At 31.2% G+C, this 18,204-nt stretch overlaps 1 protein-coding gene across 2 annotated transcripts; it reads left to right on the top strand.

Annotated features, from left to right (window-relative positions):
* Positions 1–9,197: 9,197 nt before the first annotated feature.
* LOC107020726 (probable LRR receptor-like serine/threonine-protein kinase At1g67720) lies at positions 9,198–15,891 on the top strand. Of its 2 annotated transcripts, none has more exons than XM_015221193.2 (15): positions 9,198–9,575; positions 10,418–10,955; positions 11,291–11,802; positions 11,925–12,057; positions 12,293–12,364; positions 12,436–12,504; positions 12,591–12,662; positions 12,832–12,900; positions 13,270–13,430; positions 13,519–13,772; positions 14,107–14,233; positions 14,328–14,393; positions 14,487–14,673; positions 14,755–14,887; positions 15,249–15,891. In XM_015221193.2, the coding sequence occupies exons 1-15, from the start codon at positions 9,506–9,508 to the stop codon at positions 15,564–15,566; spliced, it is 2,781 nt and encodes a 926-aa protein (XP_015076679.1). In that variant the 5' UTR covers positions 9,198–9,505; the 3' UTR covers positions 15,567–15,891. The 2 variants fall into 2 exon arrangements, with proteins under 2 accessions (XP_015076679.1, XP_015076678.1); XM_015221192.2 differs by lacking the exon at positions 9,198–9,575 and adding an exon at positions 9,709–9,941.
* Positions 15,892–18,204: the final 2,313 nt, after the last annotated feature.

The following is an 18,204-nucleotide window of genomic DNA, read 5'->3' as shown; positions in this document are numbered from 1 at the left end:
TTCTTGAAGCCTCAAAGCAAAGAAAAGGATATCTTCAATATCTGTCATCTCTTATGTGGTTTTCCTAGTTACTCTTCTTTTCTTTTTAAATTATCATTTTCCTATATACATACATAAACTAATTTGACTTTGCCAATCCCATTTTCAATTATTACTACTCTTTTCCTTTTCTTTCCTCCTTCCACTATATTATCATAAAATGTTAGTAAAATTTTTAGACGTGTATTTCTGTAATTTCTCCAATATATTAACTATAGGATCTGATGGGCTATGATTTATCAAAAAAGTAGCTCTGAAGTATATTTCGAACCGATACAGTCCAAAATTGAAAAAAGAATTAGATTCATATTCCTTTGTTAATCTAATTTACTATTACCGAGATCCTTGATGGTAGGGGTGTGCATTCGATTTTCAGTTTGGTTTGAATTTTTTGATTTTTGGTTTTGTAAAAAGTGTAATTTAATTCGATTCAAATAAATTTGGTTTGGTTTGATTTTTCTCTATTCGGTTCGGCTTTTTTCAGTTTAGTTATTTAGTTTTGTCAATAATTAATAACATATCCAAAGTAATAATATATTGAATCTCTTAAATATACATTCTAATATAAATAATAAAAAAATTTAAAACACAATACTTATAAGTATACATATTATAGATGTTCAAGCATAAAATATAAATGTAATCATCGTGAAAGGCAACAACCAAAAAGGAACAAAAGTGGTTAATTCCAACTTATATATATATATATATATATATATATATACACACACATATATATATATATATCGATTTTTCAATTTTTATATTTTTAAATTCGAAAATAAAACAAAAATTCAAAAAAATAATTTATTAATCCAAAACCAATTCGAAAAATCAAAAAACCAATTCAAATAAAAATTCGATTTGGTTATTCGGTTTAACCCGAATAGTGCACTCCCCTACTTGATGGTACGGTATATTTCTAACTTTTTGTTGCTCAGATATAACTTAAACTTAATATAGATTAATTTAAGGCTACTTAAATTGTTCAAACATGTGAAGCTTATTAAAAGAATAGTTCAAATAATCAATCGATGGACTACATTTAATAATAAAAGAAACCCAAAAAAAGTCAACATAATAGCCGAATTTTTTTTTAGTTTGTAAAATTATCAAATTACATTGAACGGATAATTAAAAATATATTTATAACCATTCCACTATAAATAAAAAGGACATCAAATTACAAAAGAAATTTAAGAAAAGAAATAGAGGGATAATTTAATCATCTAAGGTCTTATTCAAAAATTATTAAACCTTAAATTAGTTATCCCTCCATTTTCAGAAATTAATAACTTATAATTGATCCATCAATAAAATTAAATTAAATAATTAAATAATATATTAATGAACTAAATTTTTAATTTATGGACTATTCTAATTAACAGTGTCAACCAAACAAGGCATAAGTGTATCAGTATGTGCATGGTAGAGAGCTTGACATATCAATGCATTCATGTTTCAAAGTTCTTGACACAATTCAGACCGTCGTTATTGGCACCCACACTAATCCTTCGGTGGGAGAATCATTCTTACTAATTAGCTCACCAAGTTAATCAAAATACTAAATCACTTAAGATTACGGAATCAAGTTTAAATACTAAGGAAAAGAAATAGAGTTTCGATATAAACTCTAACAAAAGTCTAACAACCAAAACAAATGCAGAATAATACCTAGAACTTGAAAGTTAATGTACCAAAACTCTAACAAGAACTATAAGTCTAAACAAGAAGGGGTACGACCCGTACTAAACATATATAAGAAATCTAAAGAACTAGTCTAAGTCCGAAATATGGACATGAACAAAAAGAAAACTCATGGCAGCCTGAAAGAACTGACTCAGTACCTTTGAATTCAAATGTTCACTGATCTTCTAAACGAGGTATGTCAATAGTCGTCTGAAGATGCCCTGTACGCAACAAAGAAAGAGCAAGTGCAGTATCAGTACACAACCACGTATATTGGAAGGATCACGTGACTATACTTAACTCATATGTTTTTAAAACAAACTTCTTTCTTTGATTTGAGATAATTACTTAAAACTTAGCTTAGAAGCTCTCTTGAAATCGATGTTCCTTTTTCTTGTTCAAATGTGATAAATATTTATAAACTCTTCGGGAATACTTAGTTCCGTTATAGCTTTTTGAGAAATAAACTCAACTCTTTACTTAACTTGAAACTTAAGTTTTAAAACAAAGTTAAAACTTTTGTTAAAGACTTTTGAAAACTTTATAAACTTTGCTTTGACTTGCTTCTTAACTTCTAGACTTGACTCTTAACTTCTCTTGATTTTGATCTTAACTTTCCTTAAATTGAATTATGAATTCAGGGTTCATGATATCATGTTTATGGATTATTTCATGATGTTTAGATTTATCTTAGAGTGTTGAAATCAACTAGAAAACATAGGCATATTGCTAAGGAACAAGTAGTAGAAGGTTGGGAACGAATTGGGAAAACTGGCATCCCTGGAGCTCTGAGAAGCGCAGGGCGCCAAACCTCAAAGTTCAGAGGACTCCCTTGGGCTCTCTGGCTGGCACGACACACCAGAGGCCAAAGTTCAGAGGAACTTTTGTGGCACTCTGGCAGGCGCAGCGCCTCAAGCCTTTGCCCAGAAAATCCTTGATTTTTCTCCTTCGTTTTTCATCTCCCTCTAAAATTCAATGGTTCTTCCCCCAAACACTTGGAATCACTTATACCCTCAATATATGATCTATTCAGTCCGAAATTCCACCCAGTAACATGAATCAAACCTCAAGAAACTTCAACAACACAATCCACAAACGAATATCATCTAGAACTCAAAGAATTTACTTTCAAATCAAACATATTTTGCTGTATTGAATCATGATTGACACGTGGGTGAACTAACCCAATACTATATGATCTCACATACCTTGTAAAAATCACCCCTAACGAAATCCACAAGTTAAACGCGATGATCTTGAAGAATCTTGAACGTTCTTCACCTTTCTCCTCTTCTTTTCTCTTCTCTCAAAATCCTAACTCTTTTTCTAAAAGTATAAACTGACTAAATTCAGTTTAGACCCCTAAGTAATTATCAAAAACGAATTAAAATAAAAGGGTAAGAAAAAGACCAAAGTATCCTTTCAAAATCTGAATTGTACTTTCCTTATTTCAACAACCCAACTTTCACAGGGCATAAATCACTCATACGAATTCGAATTGTGCAAACTCGGCAGCGTTGGAAAGTTTATTCCAAGAACTTTCCAACCATATCCAAAAGTACACCTAACTCATCCTGAGTTAGGAGTTATGGCTGTTTGAAGTTGACCAAAAACTCAACTTCCCTAACTTAAACAAATTTTCTGATTTAAATTCTTTCCAAAAATCACTATTTCCAATTCTTAGCTTCTTCCTAGTTATTTCAAATTGTGAGATGTTACACCATATTTATGCTGGAACGTGGCAACTGATTCGAGTAAGTGTGTTGAAACACAACACCTGATTTATTCAACAAGCCACAATCACAATCACAATCAAAAATATATTCTCAATTATCATATAATCAAGTCATGATTCAGGGCATTCATCTATCCTCATTTACAACTAGTGTGATCAATTATGCAACATTCACATACATACATGTATTATAATGAAGGAAGAACAAACATACATCACGCAACATGAAATCACAACCAGCACCTACCTTTAAAACAAGCTTGAATCCCCTAAGAAATTTGATTCTTCCCTTTCCAAATTTGTTCCGCTTGTTCTTTGTCTACAAACAATTAATATAACACGAGAATCAATAAACAATAACTAATTACTCGAATTACCAAACCCTTGATTCTTATACGTAGATTAGGGCTTTTTCCACCATGATTTCCATATCAAAATCCTTCCCCGTGGATAATTATCCATTAGTTTATGTTCTACGGACCGAAAAATGGATTCAGAGCGATAATACCTTACCTTTAGTCTCAAAAATGGTGTAAAATGGTCAAGAAAACACTTGGAGTCGTCTCCTAGCTCTCAAAGTTGAAATGTGCAGAATAAAACATTTTTGGGGTTAATATCTGACTTAAGTCGCGTCTATCCCGCCACACTGGTACTCCACCCCATACAGCAGCCCCGTCCTGGCAGGAAAATCCACCTTAGCGGCTTGCACAGAACCAGTGAGCAAATTTAATAATTCCTAAACACCCGTTTCAACACATCTTCAACCAATGACACTTAGAAACTACATGTTCACGCTAAGATTAATTTCGAGAGTTTATTCCCCCGAATTCAATTTCGTAAAGTCGTACGGGTTCCTTAACGTCTTAGTTATCTACTTGTGTGATCAAATTAATAATTAGATTACCCAATTGTTACCAGACTTCCCTAGATTTTACTGACTCTGACTTTGTCCAAACGTGGACTAGGTTGGAAAATTTCAAGTTACAACGAAAAAAACTTCCGGCCCAAAATTTTTTCCGTTGGCTTTTCTATAACAACGGGAACCGGTCGTTACAGTTCTGCAAAATATCTGTTAGTTCCTTTTTACTTGTTCTATTTTAACTTTTTACTTATGCTTTTCTATTTATTATTTTTGAAAATCAAGAACAAAATAATATTTTATTTATTTATTATAACTTCAATTTATTTAGAGAGTTAATAGTTTTTGGGGAAAAAAAACCTCTTTAATGAGTAGATTAATTTAAAATTCAATCAATTAATAAGAATAAAATGATAAAATCACTATGTCAAATATTATTTTTAATACATGTGTTAGGTCAAAAATGAACCAATAAATAAAAAGAGTACTAATTATGATTGACTTTATGATAACTGTTTGTATCAAGCCAATTTTTTAAAAAATAAAAATAGGAAAAATTACGCGGTTAAACAAATTTATACTACTTAATTACTCATCATAGCTGTAGTTTGTTGTAATTACCACTCACTACTAACATTATGTATTAATTTTGTGGGCTAACTTCAAGTTTGTTTAATTAGCCACATTTGTATATGTATAATTCGCCATAATATACAAATACATATGTATAATATAAATTATCTAATCAATATACATATACAATTCACCTCTCTCCCACTCTCTGCCCTCTCTCGCTCGCCTCTTTCCTCGCTCTCCTAATCTCGCTCGTCTCTCTCCTCTCTCTCCCAATCTCGCTTGCTTTTTTATACAAATGGATATGTATAATATAGAATTATCTAACCAATATACATATAGAAATCACCTCTCTTCCCTCTCTCGCTTGTCTCTCTCCCAATCTCGCTCGCCTCACTCCTTCCTCTCCCAATCTCGCTCGCCTCTCTCCTCTCTCTCCCAATCTCATTTGTCATATATACAAATACATATGTATAATATATAATTATCTAACCAATATACATATACAATTCACCTCTCTCTCACTCTTTGACCTCTCTCTCGCCTCTCTCCTCTCTCTCCCAGTCTTGCTCGTCGATCGCCTCTCTCCTCCCTATAACATATTGCTATGAATTGTAATTATCAAACTATAGCTATGGAGAATATTAGGCTATTTATACCTTCTAGCATATTTATCAACTCCAACAATAAATTAATTAATCTTTCTAATGTGAAAGACATGTTTTCTGTTGTCAAACCTTATAAGAGAATTTATGAAGAAAAGGAAGAAGAAAGGCATGAAATAGAATATCACTATCATTTTTTACCAACAAGAAGTTAATAATGATACACAACATTCAATAAGATATATGAAGAATAATTCTTTTAGTGATTGAGATTGGAATATGTTGGAAGTACGAAAGCTTATACAAACTTTAAGGAAATTAAAAATGATTTGAATTGGTTTATAGTCAAAATTCGTAGATTAAATGACCTTGAAAAACGTTTCTGCAGACATGTATATCACTATATATTCATGCGTAACACATATATACATGATATACATGGAAATTACGTAGGTAAGATATATAAAATTAGACGCAAAGAAATTTCATCTATAATCAGTAGTGGAGCCAAAAATTTCATTGAGGGGTGTTCATTAATAAGTGAGTTAGAATGTTATTTATTAACCTAGTGATTCTACCATAAATGATCTCAACATTTGTCAGTATCAAATATAAATAATCGAAATTTTTTTCTTCTTCTTTTTGATGCATTGATTTAATATGATAAAAAAATGAAAAAATATATGATTATTGTTTTTGAAGTGAAATATTGATAGAACAAATATGTCTAGCTTTACGAAACATATTGGTTTTTTGTTTTCACCATTCGAAAATGTATTACTCCCTTCATTCACTTTTAATTATCATGGTTTCTATTTTTAAAGTCAAACTGTAAAAACTTTGATCATCATTTTAAGATGTATTTTTTCATCATATTAATATGTAAAAGTTGCAATTTATAGTACTTTTCATATAGTTTTTGAATATCTAAATTTTTTGTTTAAAATGTCAAATTAATGTAATTTCATTTAACTTTGAAAATTAATCAAATTGACTTTGAAAAAGTGTAACATGACAAATAAAATTGGACAGAAAAAGTATATCCTAAATAAAATTAGAAATACATGATTTCTAAATATTCAAAATTAAAATAATTTAATAATATAATTAAGAAACGCTCTAAAGATAGAAATGATCAAGCTTTACGACTATGCCATGGAAGAGTTTATGTCAAGTCTATTCAACATTATTTATTTATCTTTTCAAATTTAGAATTCAATTTCTATATATCGTGTAATTTTACGGTGAAGGGCTGACCACCCTTTGATGGTCGTAACTCCGCCCCAGATCTGTTGTAATAACTCTTATAACCGTTTTGAGTTTTCTATGTACTTTTTCTGTTTTTTCCTTTTTTTTTTATGTAGCTTCTATATGATTTATGTGACTTGCAAGGATGAGTTGCACGATTACTAGGGTGGATGAATTTATGTCAGCAAATAATTTCAATTGTGAAAGTTTGAAAATCGAAAGATCTGACTAAAATCAATTTTCATATAAATGAGTCGGAAATAAAATTCTAACAATTCTATTTAATTTGAAAAATGATTTTTTAGTTAGTTAGATAATTAGTTCAAATCTTGAAACATTCAAAAATAATATAAGTCAATAAACAAAATTTTAAAGTTTAAAAATATATAAAATTAACTTCAATCAACATCCGCTCGAAATGATCCATTTTACTGGTACGATCAATATCTTAGTTATATATCCCTTTTTTTTCCTATTACTTAACAATTTTAGACTTACTAAGATTTTTGTATAATTTATGTGAAGTGATATTCTATTTACACTTTCTAAAGAAACATTTGAAACGAAAAATAAAATCAACAAAAGAATTTTGTGTGCATACACGTGTAATGAAATCTCTCAGTTTTTGTGACTGAGATAATATTTTTAAAATACAGAGAAGGGTTAAAAAAAAAAAGGAGCCTGAACTATAGCAAAATATTTTAAAATACCCTTTATCTTGCGTTTTTTTCTAAAATATCCTTCCATTCGCCTTTTTCATTCACTCGTACACTTAAAAATAATAAAAAATTTTTATTTATTTATTTTTAAAAAATATCTATCTATTATGTGTTATCTCTTATTAAATGAAATAAAATTACGATCTCAACTAGACTTTTCCCCCATAATTTATTCATACAAAAGATTATACCTTTTGAAGATCCTACTTATTATTGACATACTATATACATAGAATTAGGAAATATTTCTGAGTTACTTTCAATATACTTAATGCATTTTAAATTTAATAGGTAGAGGGAGAGACAAATGTGAATCATTTCTAATGGATTAAGATCATTTTTAATCCAATAGGTAAAAGGAGGGATAAATTTAGTTTTTAATAAATAAAAATTTTTGTAACATTTTCTCTAGTGACCCCAAATTGTTAACCTAAGATTATGGGAGAGAGATGAAGAAAAAGGTGAAGCATTAATCTTGCAAGACACAAGGACAATCTTTGAAGTTTACATGTCATGATTTGATTCTGCATTTTTTTATCAAAACTTGCAAAAGTTAAAGACAAGTTGGGCCAAAAGTGAGAAAAAAAATTTATGTGTGTGTTGCTACCAAAAGCAAAAGGGAGAGATGATGTGATTATTAGATTCTCTTTTTAAAAAAAGATGCTTTTGCAATTTGCATGGTCACATTTTCATCCCACATCTATATTCAATATCACAATAATATATTGATCAAGAAAAAAGAATCATTCATCAATAAATAATATAATCATCTTTCCTTTAATGACATGAACCCCACAAGCAAAAATTGTGAGCTTCTGATTTCAATAAAGTTCATTAAATAAATACATGTATTTTATGTGGCAGTTTACGTTTTAAGTATATTATGTATGTTTAAATATACGTATAAACTTGTTTAGTATTATATTTCTTTCTTTTAAAAAAGCATGACTTATTTTTCTTTTTAATTTATTCTTTAAAAAAGAGAATAATGACAAATATATCCGAAAACTATCGTATATGATAGGTAGATATATTCTTCGTCATATTTTTGGAACGTTAATGTCCCTGTCATAAAAAAACCCAGGGTATATATTTCCTCTATAGTAACGGACATACATGTGTCATATTTTTATCCATCGCTCTGACATTTATAAATATTGGATCAATAGATAAGATTGTGTTATGTGTCCCTATTTCGTCTTTTGTTAGAGTGAATGATATATACGTTCTAGCTTTGGACAGCAGGGTGCTGCAATATCCCAAAAGTATGACAGAAGGTATCAACATATAATTTACAATATTTCGAGAATATATGTCATTTTTCCCCAAAAAGAATAATCCTTTCCTTTTATGATAATACTTAAATTCAACTTTTCACATGACATGTTTAAAACCATGAATTAGGGGACATTTTGATTCATTTGGCACAATTTTAAGTTAAGACCACAAGATTTAAAAAATTCTCTTTATTTTCTTAAATTACATGTCAAGTCAAAATAAATCATTTTTTTTTAACAAAAAAACATAAATTCAAGCATCTACTTATTACATTTAAAATTTAAATATATAAATATCAACTAAGATCAGATTAAAGAATATATTTTTATACTACGTAATATTGGTCAAATCAACTAGAAGAAAGAAACAAAATTTAAACAAAGAAAAAATGAAATAATATAAAAATGGACAAATATTGTTTTACTTGCTTTTCATTTTGCAGTGGTGTCAAGTATCAACATGACTCAAAATTCTTTTCTAAAGCAAAGTGAAAATGTTGAAGATGAAGTTGAATTCCATCTTACCTTTGCAAAAAGCAAATTTCAAAATATTCAAAAGAAAAAAAAACAACATTGGAATGTGAGTGAACATTACACAAAAACACCTCAATGACAAAAAAAAAAGTTAAAGGTAATCCAACAAAATATTAATTAAGATCCACTTTTAGAGAGTCTTGAACTTCACTAAATACTAAAATATTGTACTACTACAAGTTTATCAAACAAAAACACAACTTATCTTTTCTTCTTCTTCATTTTCCATGGGTTTTCTTTTACAATCCTTTGTTGTACTTCTTTGCTTCACTCCAGCAATTGTGTGTCAAGTTACAGGTATGTGTTTTTTACATCTTTACCCTTTACTATTATACCACATAATCTTGAAATAAAAAATCAATCTTGGCTTCAAATTACCTGAATTTCAATAGAAAGTGACATTTTCTACTTGATTTTCATTAGGTCAAGATAGAGGGGTTTTATTATATGTATAGATAGTGAACTTCTAGTGTTACTTTTTTTGGTTTTTTATTTGGTATAATATTGGTGGAAGATGAGCTTAAATGACTAGACAGAGTTGCTCGGATGGAAAGCACCCTTCACCTCTAACCCTTAGTGGCTTTTTGTTAGCTGATTTGAAAATGAGTTATGCACGTGTTAAACCCTGCATAGGTACTACCACGTTTGATAGTTGGTTAGGAGGTAAGTTATGTATGTATAAAATTGTCATGATGTTTGATTTGTAATTTAGAAATCCACATAACTAATACATATATAAGTTACGAGGGAATTTATGTATAATTTTAAGAATTATAGAAGGTAGAGGAAGTCAGACATGCATAACTAAACTGTTGCATAAAACAATACATACATAAGTTTCTTCATGACTAATTTATGTATTATTAATACCTGCATAACTCTAAGCAGCTATCGATTGACAACTAAGGTTGTGGGTTCGAGTCACCAAAGGGAGGAAATAAGGGTGGGAGCTCTAAGGGAGGGGTAAAAAAGAAAAGAGATGAGCTTAAACGGAATGTTATGGTTAGTGAGGATTTATGTAGCCGATAGCCGATCCAACTTGCTTGGGATTGAGTGATATTTACAAGTAACTTGATTTTCATTAGGACAAGATAAATGAGTGGCAATCTTGTTCGTGAACTAAAGGTTTAATTATGCAGAGTTTGTAAGTATAGACTGTGGAAGTGCAAGCAATTATACGGACGCGAGTACAGGATTAGCATGGACTTCAGATGCTGGAATGATGGGGCATGGAAAACCTGTTGTGGTAGTGAATGCAAATGTAAACTCACAACAATATCAAAGGCGCAGAGACTTTCCGGCAGACAGCAACAAATACTGTTATACTTTAAAAACCAAGGAGAGAAGGCGATATCTTGTGCGAGCAACATTTCTATATGGAAGTCCTGCAGCAGAGGGAACATACCCCAAGTTTGAGCTCTACTTGGATGCAACTAAATGGGGAACTATAACCATTTCAGAATCTTCAAGGATATATGTGAACGAAATGATCATAAGAGCACCTTCAAACTCTATCGATGTGTGCTTGTGTTGTGCAACAACAGAGTCCCCCTTCATATCTACTCTTGAGCTGAGACCTCTGAACTTGTCAATGTATGCCACAGACTATGAAGATAACTTTTATTTAAAAGTGGCAGCAAGAGTAGATTTTGGAGCTCAAAGCAAGGAACCTATAAGGTATAGTAAAATTTTGGGAATATGCTTTAGTCATGCTTGTATGGTCTCTTTGGATCCTACGTTTTCTAAGAGTCTTTTAGTGCTGTTAGTTATTTATATGGTAGCATAGAAAATATAGGTGAACTTATAGTATTTTTTTTTAAATTGTAATATTGGTCTAATATGCACTTAAATGGAGCGACAATGATCAGTGAGGATTCATATAGCGTACGTAACTCGCTTGGGAATGAGGCATAATTGTTGCTGTTTGTGAGGTGATGAAAAAGAAGATAAACTATACGTTCTGACTTTTTCAGCTCTCACAAGATCATAACATGAATAGATCTGTCTCACAGGTATCCTGATGATCCCTATGACCGTATATGGGATTCGGATCTTAAAAAGAGGCCAAATTTTCTAGTAGATGTGGCTGCAGGCACAGAAAGAATCAACACAACAAAGTACATAGATACAAACACAAGAGAATACCCACCCGTTAAAGTAATGCAGACTGCAGTAGTTGGGACTAAAGGAATGCTCAGCTATAGGCTGAATCTTGATGACTTTCCAGCGAATGCACGAGCTTTTGCATACTTTGCTGAGATTGAGGACTTGGGGATGAATGAGACCAGGAAGTTCAAAATGGAGCGCCCTTACGTTCCGGACTACAGCAATGCTGTGGTGAATATAGCAGAGAATGCAAATGGAAGTTATACTTTGTATGAACCTAGCTACATGAACATAACATTGGATTTTATACTGTCATTCTCCTTTGTGAAGACTCCTGACTCAACTCGAGGTCCACTACTAAGTGCAATGGAAATATGTAGATATGTGCAAATTGCTACAAAGACAGATGAACAAGATGGTACAATGACCATCCTATGCTTAGTCTAGTTATTTCTCTCTATCCATATATGGTAATTGTTTTACTTCTACACATATTTTTTACCAAAAATAGCTAATTTATTTTAAGCTTCTACTTGGAAGTGAGTACTCTCAACGCATTCCGCTCTATGTCATTGGGAAGTGATTGGTCAGATGAAGACGGTGATCCTTGTGTACCTACGCAATGGGAATGGGTGATCTGCAGCACAACTAGTCCACCAAGAATCACAAAAATGTGAGTTATATTGCTACTATATGAGATATGGATATAATGCTAGTCACAGGAAGAAAACAAAAAGGACGTTATTTGCATCTACTACTACCCACTGTCCTGCTATAACCCGACAGTCAGATACAGATAAGAGATGATAAAACTTTAACACAGCATTAGACAGAAATGGAAACTCAGATCAGTTCTTTAAAGTATAGTCTTTCCCAGTCAATTTGATATTTTACTTTAATTTCATCAGAACACTGTCAGGCAAGAATGTTACGGGTGAAATTCCTCGCGAGCTACATCATATGGAAGGACTGACAGAGTTGTAAGTCTGCTTATAAAATAAGTCAAATTTGAATCTTACTACTACAGTTCCTCATATCTTGTACTCTTTAGGTGGTTGGATGGGAACTCCCTGACCGGACCAATCCCTGACTTGAGCAATCTTGTTAATTTGAGAATTATGTAAGATATTTACAACTTCAACAAGTAAATCTTTCTCTTTTCTGTTTTTCCTTTTAACTAGATTGTTGTATTTTGTTAACATGCAGACATCTTGAGAACAACAAGTTGACTGGTCCAATACCTTCATACCTTGGAGGTTTACCAAGCTTATTAGAACTGTATGTTGTGATCTGGATAACAAAATCTTAACTTCATTTAGCAACGCTTCATAATTTGGTTACTCTAAATTTGGAGTATCCAACATGTATAGTTGGTAGTCTTCGTTATAAAATTTACTTTAATAAAACACCTTGTATCAATCTTGAAAATTTTGTTTCTTTGTGGCAGATATGTACAGAATAACAGCCTAACCGGAGAAATACCGTCATCTTTATTAACAGGAAAAGTAACTTTCAAGTAAGTATAACTTTAATTCTTTACTGGATTGTTGTAGCCATAATACCATGAGAATATGTTAGCAACTATATCAAAGTAGCTATTTTACTATAGACTGATTATATTCCTTAGTTTGGATATCTATATCATAAGCAAAGTTTCATTTTTTATGTCACATTATGCTAGGAAGAGAGCAAATAAAATTCATGAATTTTCATAAATTCTTTTAAGTGAGAACTAGGAAGTAACATGTACGTTTATCTTTGAACATGGCAAGAGAGAATTTTTCGTGTAACTTTTGGAGTACCACATGGATGTGTGTGCACTGATGGAAGATCTGTTACAATCAGGAAATGAACGTCTCTCAAAAATGTGTTCCATGTCTCACAGGCATGAAGGAAATCCTAATCTAAGACCCGAGTCAAATCATAGTACACGTTACAAAGTGATACTAGGAGCTTCAATTGGAGGACTTGTGATCATATTGGTTCTATTTGCTGTCAGTATATTCTTTTTGTGCCACTTCAGAACAAAAGTATCTCATCAAAAAGGTGACACAGATCCTTAAGTATCTTCTCAACTTCTAATTCTAATACTCCGACACCTTTTCATATAAATCATTTCATCTGTACCTCCCAGGTGAATCTATGCGCACAAATGCTAAACCGTCAACAACTTATTCAATGGCAAGAGGTGGATCCTTAATGGATGAAGGTGTGGCATACTATATCCCACTATCCGAGATAGAAGAAGCAACTGAAAATTTTTCAAAGCAAATTGGAAAGGGAAGTTTTGGACCTGTTTACTATGGAAGACTTAGGGATGGGAAAGAAGTTGCTGTCAAAACTATGGCAGATTCATCAAGCCATGGAACCAAACAGTTCGCTACAGAGGTATATTAAGGTGGCTATACTTTTGGTATCATCTGAATGAGATAAAACATACTAATTTTCCATTTGGATAAGCTTATTTAAGTTGCGAATTGGCTTTAAGCCCAAATAGTAGCAGCTGGCACAGCTATGGTAATAAGGACTAAGAAATTTTCTGAGCTAACACATTTGACATGGCGTAAAACTGATCATAAGTCAGACTTCATAAATTATAAGACATGACAAAGGAGATTGTTCATGTTGCTTATTTCATTCCTGTACAAATTAGAAAATTCACAACTTGATGAGATACTTTTGGTTGAAAATTTATACCATTTGTTAAATAACATACTTACAGGTGGCTCTCTTGTCAAGGATCCATCACAGAAACTTGGTTCCATTGATCGGATACTATGAGGATGACCATCAACGTATGCTTGTCTATGAATACATGCATAATGGAACTTTGAGAGATCATATAACTGGTCTGCCCCTTTTATGTATGCTATAATTGCTATACATTTTTCTGCATTATTTCCTGCTTGAACTGAACTTATCACACCACATATTTGTGAACAGAATCCACTGATAACAAGCATTTGGACTGGCTAGCACGTCTTAATATTGCAGAAGATGCAGCCAAAGGTTACCAGAAATTTTTCATTGTCAAGAACTTAGAAGTATGTGTTCTCCTAGTTAGTCCGGAATCACAAAATAATATTTTGAGCTTCCTTGTAGGCCTTGAGTACTTACATACTGGATGCAACCCCTCTATCATTCATCGAGATGTAAAAACTAGCAACATTCTATTAGATATAAATATGCGAGCAAAAGTATCTGATTTCGGACTATCAAGGCAAGCTGAAGAAGATTTAACACATGTCTCAAGCGTGGCACGAGGAACTGTTGGCTACCTTGATCCTGAGTAGGCCATAATCTATCATGAGATTGAATATTTTGCTAGTGATTTTCATTCTTGATCCTCATGTTGCTGCATTTCCAACAGGTACTATGCAAATCAGCAATTGACAGAGAAAAGTGATGTATATAGTTTTGGGGTTGTCCTTTTGGAATTGATCTCTGGAAGAAAGCCTTTTTCTTCGGAGGAATATGGAGCTGACTGGAGCATTGTTCACTGGGTAAAGTTTATTATACTTCTTTCTATGCATTTCAGGGATACTATGTCATCCACTTTGATTATAACATAAGTTGAGCTTAAGCAAAAACATGCTAGTGAGGATTTGTATAGCGGACCCCAACTTGTTTGAAATTGAGGAATAGTTGTTGTATATATCATCCACCGGCATCACGTGTTCATAATGCATATAAAAAAAGTTCTGATCTCTCTTCTAAAAAATTCACAATGAATACAATCTGCTGATCACAATCTTGTTGAAGAGTGTGGTAATCTCATCTTCATTGTTAAGTTGTTAGATAGAGTACACTTTATTAAGTTAATTATATTATCCTTCAACAGATCTGACTAACAATATCTTGCAGGCAAGATCATTGATTCGCAAAGGAGACGTGATAAGTATCATGGATCCTGCACTAGTAGGACATGTCAAAGTTGAGTCAGTATGGAGAATAGCAGAAGTTGCAATACAATGTGTGGAAAGGCATGGCACATCCAGGCCAAGAATGCATGAAATTCTATCAGCCATACAGGATGCAATCAAGATCGAAAAGGGGATTGATAAGCTGTCTTCATCAGGAAGTTCAAAGGCACAATCTTCCAGAAAGACACTCTTAACAAGCTTCCTCGACGTAGAAAGCCCTGACATATCCAATAGCTCACTTACCCCTTCTGCTAGATGAACAAGTAATCAACAACAACCATTGCCAATCAATAGTGTTTAAACTTCATGGTTTATGTCATTGCTTTCTTTTTGTTTTTTGGATGTACATTAGTACATAATGTCTATTATTTTAACTGTACATTAACAGGATGTTACACACTAACAAGTGAATCATATTTTGGGGGAAAATAGTATCTAACCATATACCTCTAGATTACATGAGAGTAGCATCATTGAGTCTATCTCTACTTCTTGTTGTAATTTGGACTAGTTTGGAGTTGAAATTTAGAGCTAAAAATGGGAGTTGTACACAATATATCAATGTATATCGGTGTATACATCGATATACTTACAAAGGTTACGAATATTTTACATCCAAAAAGCCTTTTGTATTAAACAAAAGGTTCATACATATGATTTCTTTTGTAATTAGAGACAAAAATTAAGTCTAAATGGATTATCATTAGCTAAAGACAGAATAAAGGGAGATATTAAAGTTTAAAACTAGCATGAGTAAGAAACAAAAAGGTAAAAATATAAATCAAAGTGAAGTGTATTAAGGATAATTCTCAACAAGTGTTGATAAGGTATAACGAGATCAAGAAGAGATGAAAGAGAATATTTTGATCAATTGCTCACTCGAATCAATAGAATAAACATATATATAGCAAGATTCAATTAGTTTGAGACTGAAAAATAATTATTGTTTGTTTCCATCAAATTAAAGTTCAAATAAAAAAAAAGATATATATATATATTTTAATAATACAAGACTCATTTATTTAATTTTCGAATTTAAGGAAATAAAAGTTTACTCTTTCCATGTATGCTACTTGATGACTACATTATTTGTAGAGGTGGATGATTTTTCTATTAAGTTGCTTATTCTCCAAGTAGCAAATATTATATTTTAGAAGTCCTCAAGTTTATATTTAAAAGACTATCAATGAAATTTCTTTGTCCAAAAGACATTCCTAGTAACCGTATTTTTTTTTTATATATATTACTCTATGATTGTTGATTTCGTTAAACTACACAATTGAAAATATTGAAACTGAGAAAATTCGTCCTTTGAAAGTAAAATAAATATTTCACCAGAAGTAGATTAAATATTTCAAAATTAAATTTTTTTTTTTAATTAACTAAAAAATGAGTAATATAAATTAGAACGGAGGAAAATAATTTATAAGGAAAAGATATGGATAATTCCAGATGTATTTTGATAAACTAAATAATATAAGGATAGTTCCAAGTGATTTTTTTAAAAAAAATACTCTTGCTTTCCACGTGGAGACTTGGTCCACCAGACATTATTATAATAATAATCACATTATTAACAAAAAAAAAATCACATTATTATTACAACATATGGTCAACATAACTACGAACTCACATAGGTGTATGATATATATAATATGATTTGATTAAGTTTCAAAGTTGCATATGTCACATAAAATTCTTTTCATCCACTTTATATATAGACTAATTTTAATTTATATTAATATTGATATATATTGAGTAATATACTTTTTAATTTTAGTGACATATTTTTTTTATTTGTTCTAATATTTTGTTTAGCTCATAATATTCTTATTATGAACATCATTTATTCAATAAGTTCTGAGCATGTGTGCGCTACATCTTCTCGTGATGTAGGTTCAGGTTCTCAGTACCTAGGACAGTAGTCACGAGTTTCTTTTTAGTATTTAGTCTTTTAGTTTCAGTTTTTGCTAGATTTAGCTGGAGCTTATCCCAGTTTTTATAGTCCAGTTTAGAGGCTATTTTCAGATATAGCTAGTTTCAGCTTAGTATTGAGTTAATATTTCCTTTGTATTAAACTCATTGTTTTCAAATATCTCAGTTATAGAATATGGGTATTCCCCATCTTTTCAGTTTAAAATTATGATTTAGTTTCTGCAACAGTATATATTCTTTTGTATGCTCATGATCATGCCAGCAAGGTTAGCTTGGAATCACTTGTGGTCCTAGGTTTCGTGTCCGCATCACGAGGGTAGCTCGGGGTGATATATTGTTCTTAATTAAGTAATGCATGAATTATGCTATAGGATCTATTTAACTTTATAAATATATTTGTTTTCGTCATTTTAGATCTACTTCATATTTTTATCTTATTCGAGCATCAATTAGGGCAAGAGGTGACAAACGAGTAAATATAAATGGATCAAACTAAACTAGGTAAATAAATAAATAAAGTATTTAACTCACTTTATATATATATATATATATATATNTTATGGAACATGTATTTAATAAATCAAATATCTCATGTATTAGTACTTCTTTGGATCAGTTTCAAAACTAGGGGAATGACATAAATTAATAAATTCAAAATATTTTTTAAAATTGTAGCACACTTAATCTTTGTTTAATCAATCATTAAAATAATAAAAACATTGGTGCAAAACGGATGTATTTTTTGGATTACAAATATTTCTTCTTCATTTTTTTCTTTCTTTTAAACTAAGAGTATTTTGTTTGTGTTTCTAGGCCCTTGCCTACTTCAATGAGAGTGCAATTAATAAATGTTTATATTCTACAATGAATAATATGAATTTTGTTATAAATTCATATTATTCAGGGGATTGTCCATTTGCTTTCTTCATGAACTTATCTTATCATGTATCTATATTTACTAG

This window comes from Solanum pennellii, chromosome 5 (assembly GCF_001406875.1).
Source record: "Solanum pennellii chromosome 5, SPENNV200".
Lineage (NCBI taxonomy): Eukaryota > Viridiplantae > Streptophyta > Magnoliopsida > Solanales > Solanaceae > Solanum > Solanum pennellii.
Note: the sequence above shows the minus strand (reverse complement) of the source record. Positions and strands in the feature narration are given on the sequence as shown.

What these genes read in the sequence shown, in the direction of transcription:
- LOC107020726 (XM_015221192.2), top strand. Translation starts at nt 9,803, where the DNA reads ATGACTAGACAGAGTTGCTCGGATGGAAAGCACCCTTCACCTCTAACC. An exon ending in AAAAGTATCTCATCAAAAAG is followed by an intron (nt 13,431 to 13,518) that starts GTGACACAGATC and finishes TGTACCTCCCAG; the next exon opens with GTGAATCTATGCGCACAAAT. An exon ending in TGCAGAAGATGCAGCCAAAG is followed by an intron (nt 14,394 to 14,486) that starts GTTACCAGAAAT and finishes GCTTCCTTGTAG; the next exon opens with GCCTTGAGTACTTACATACT.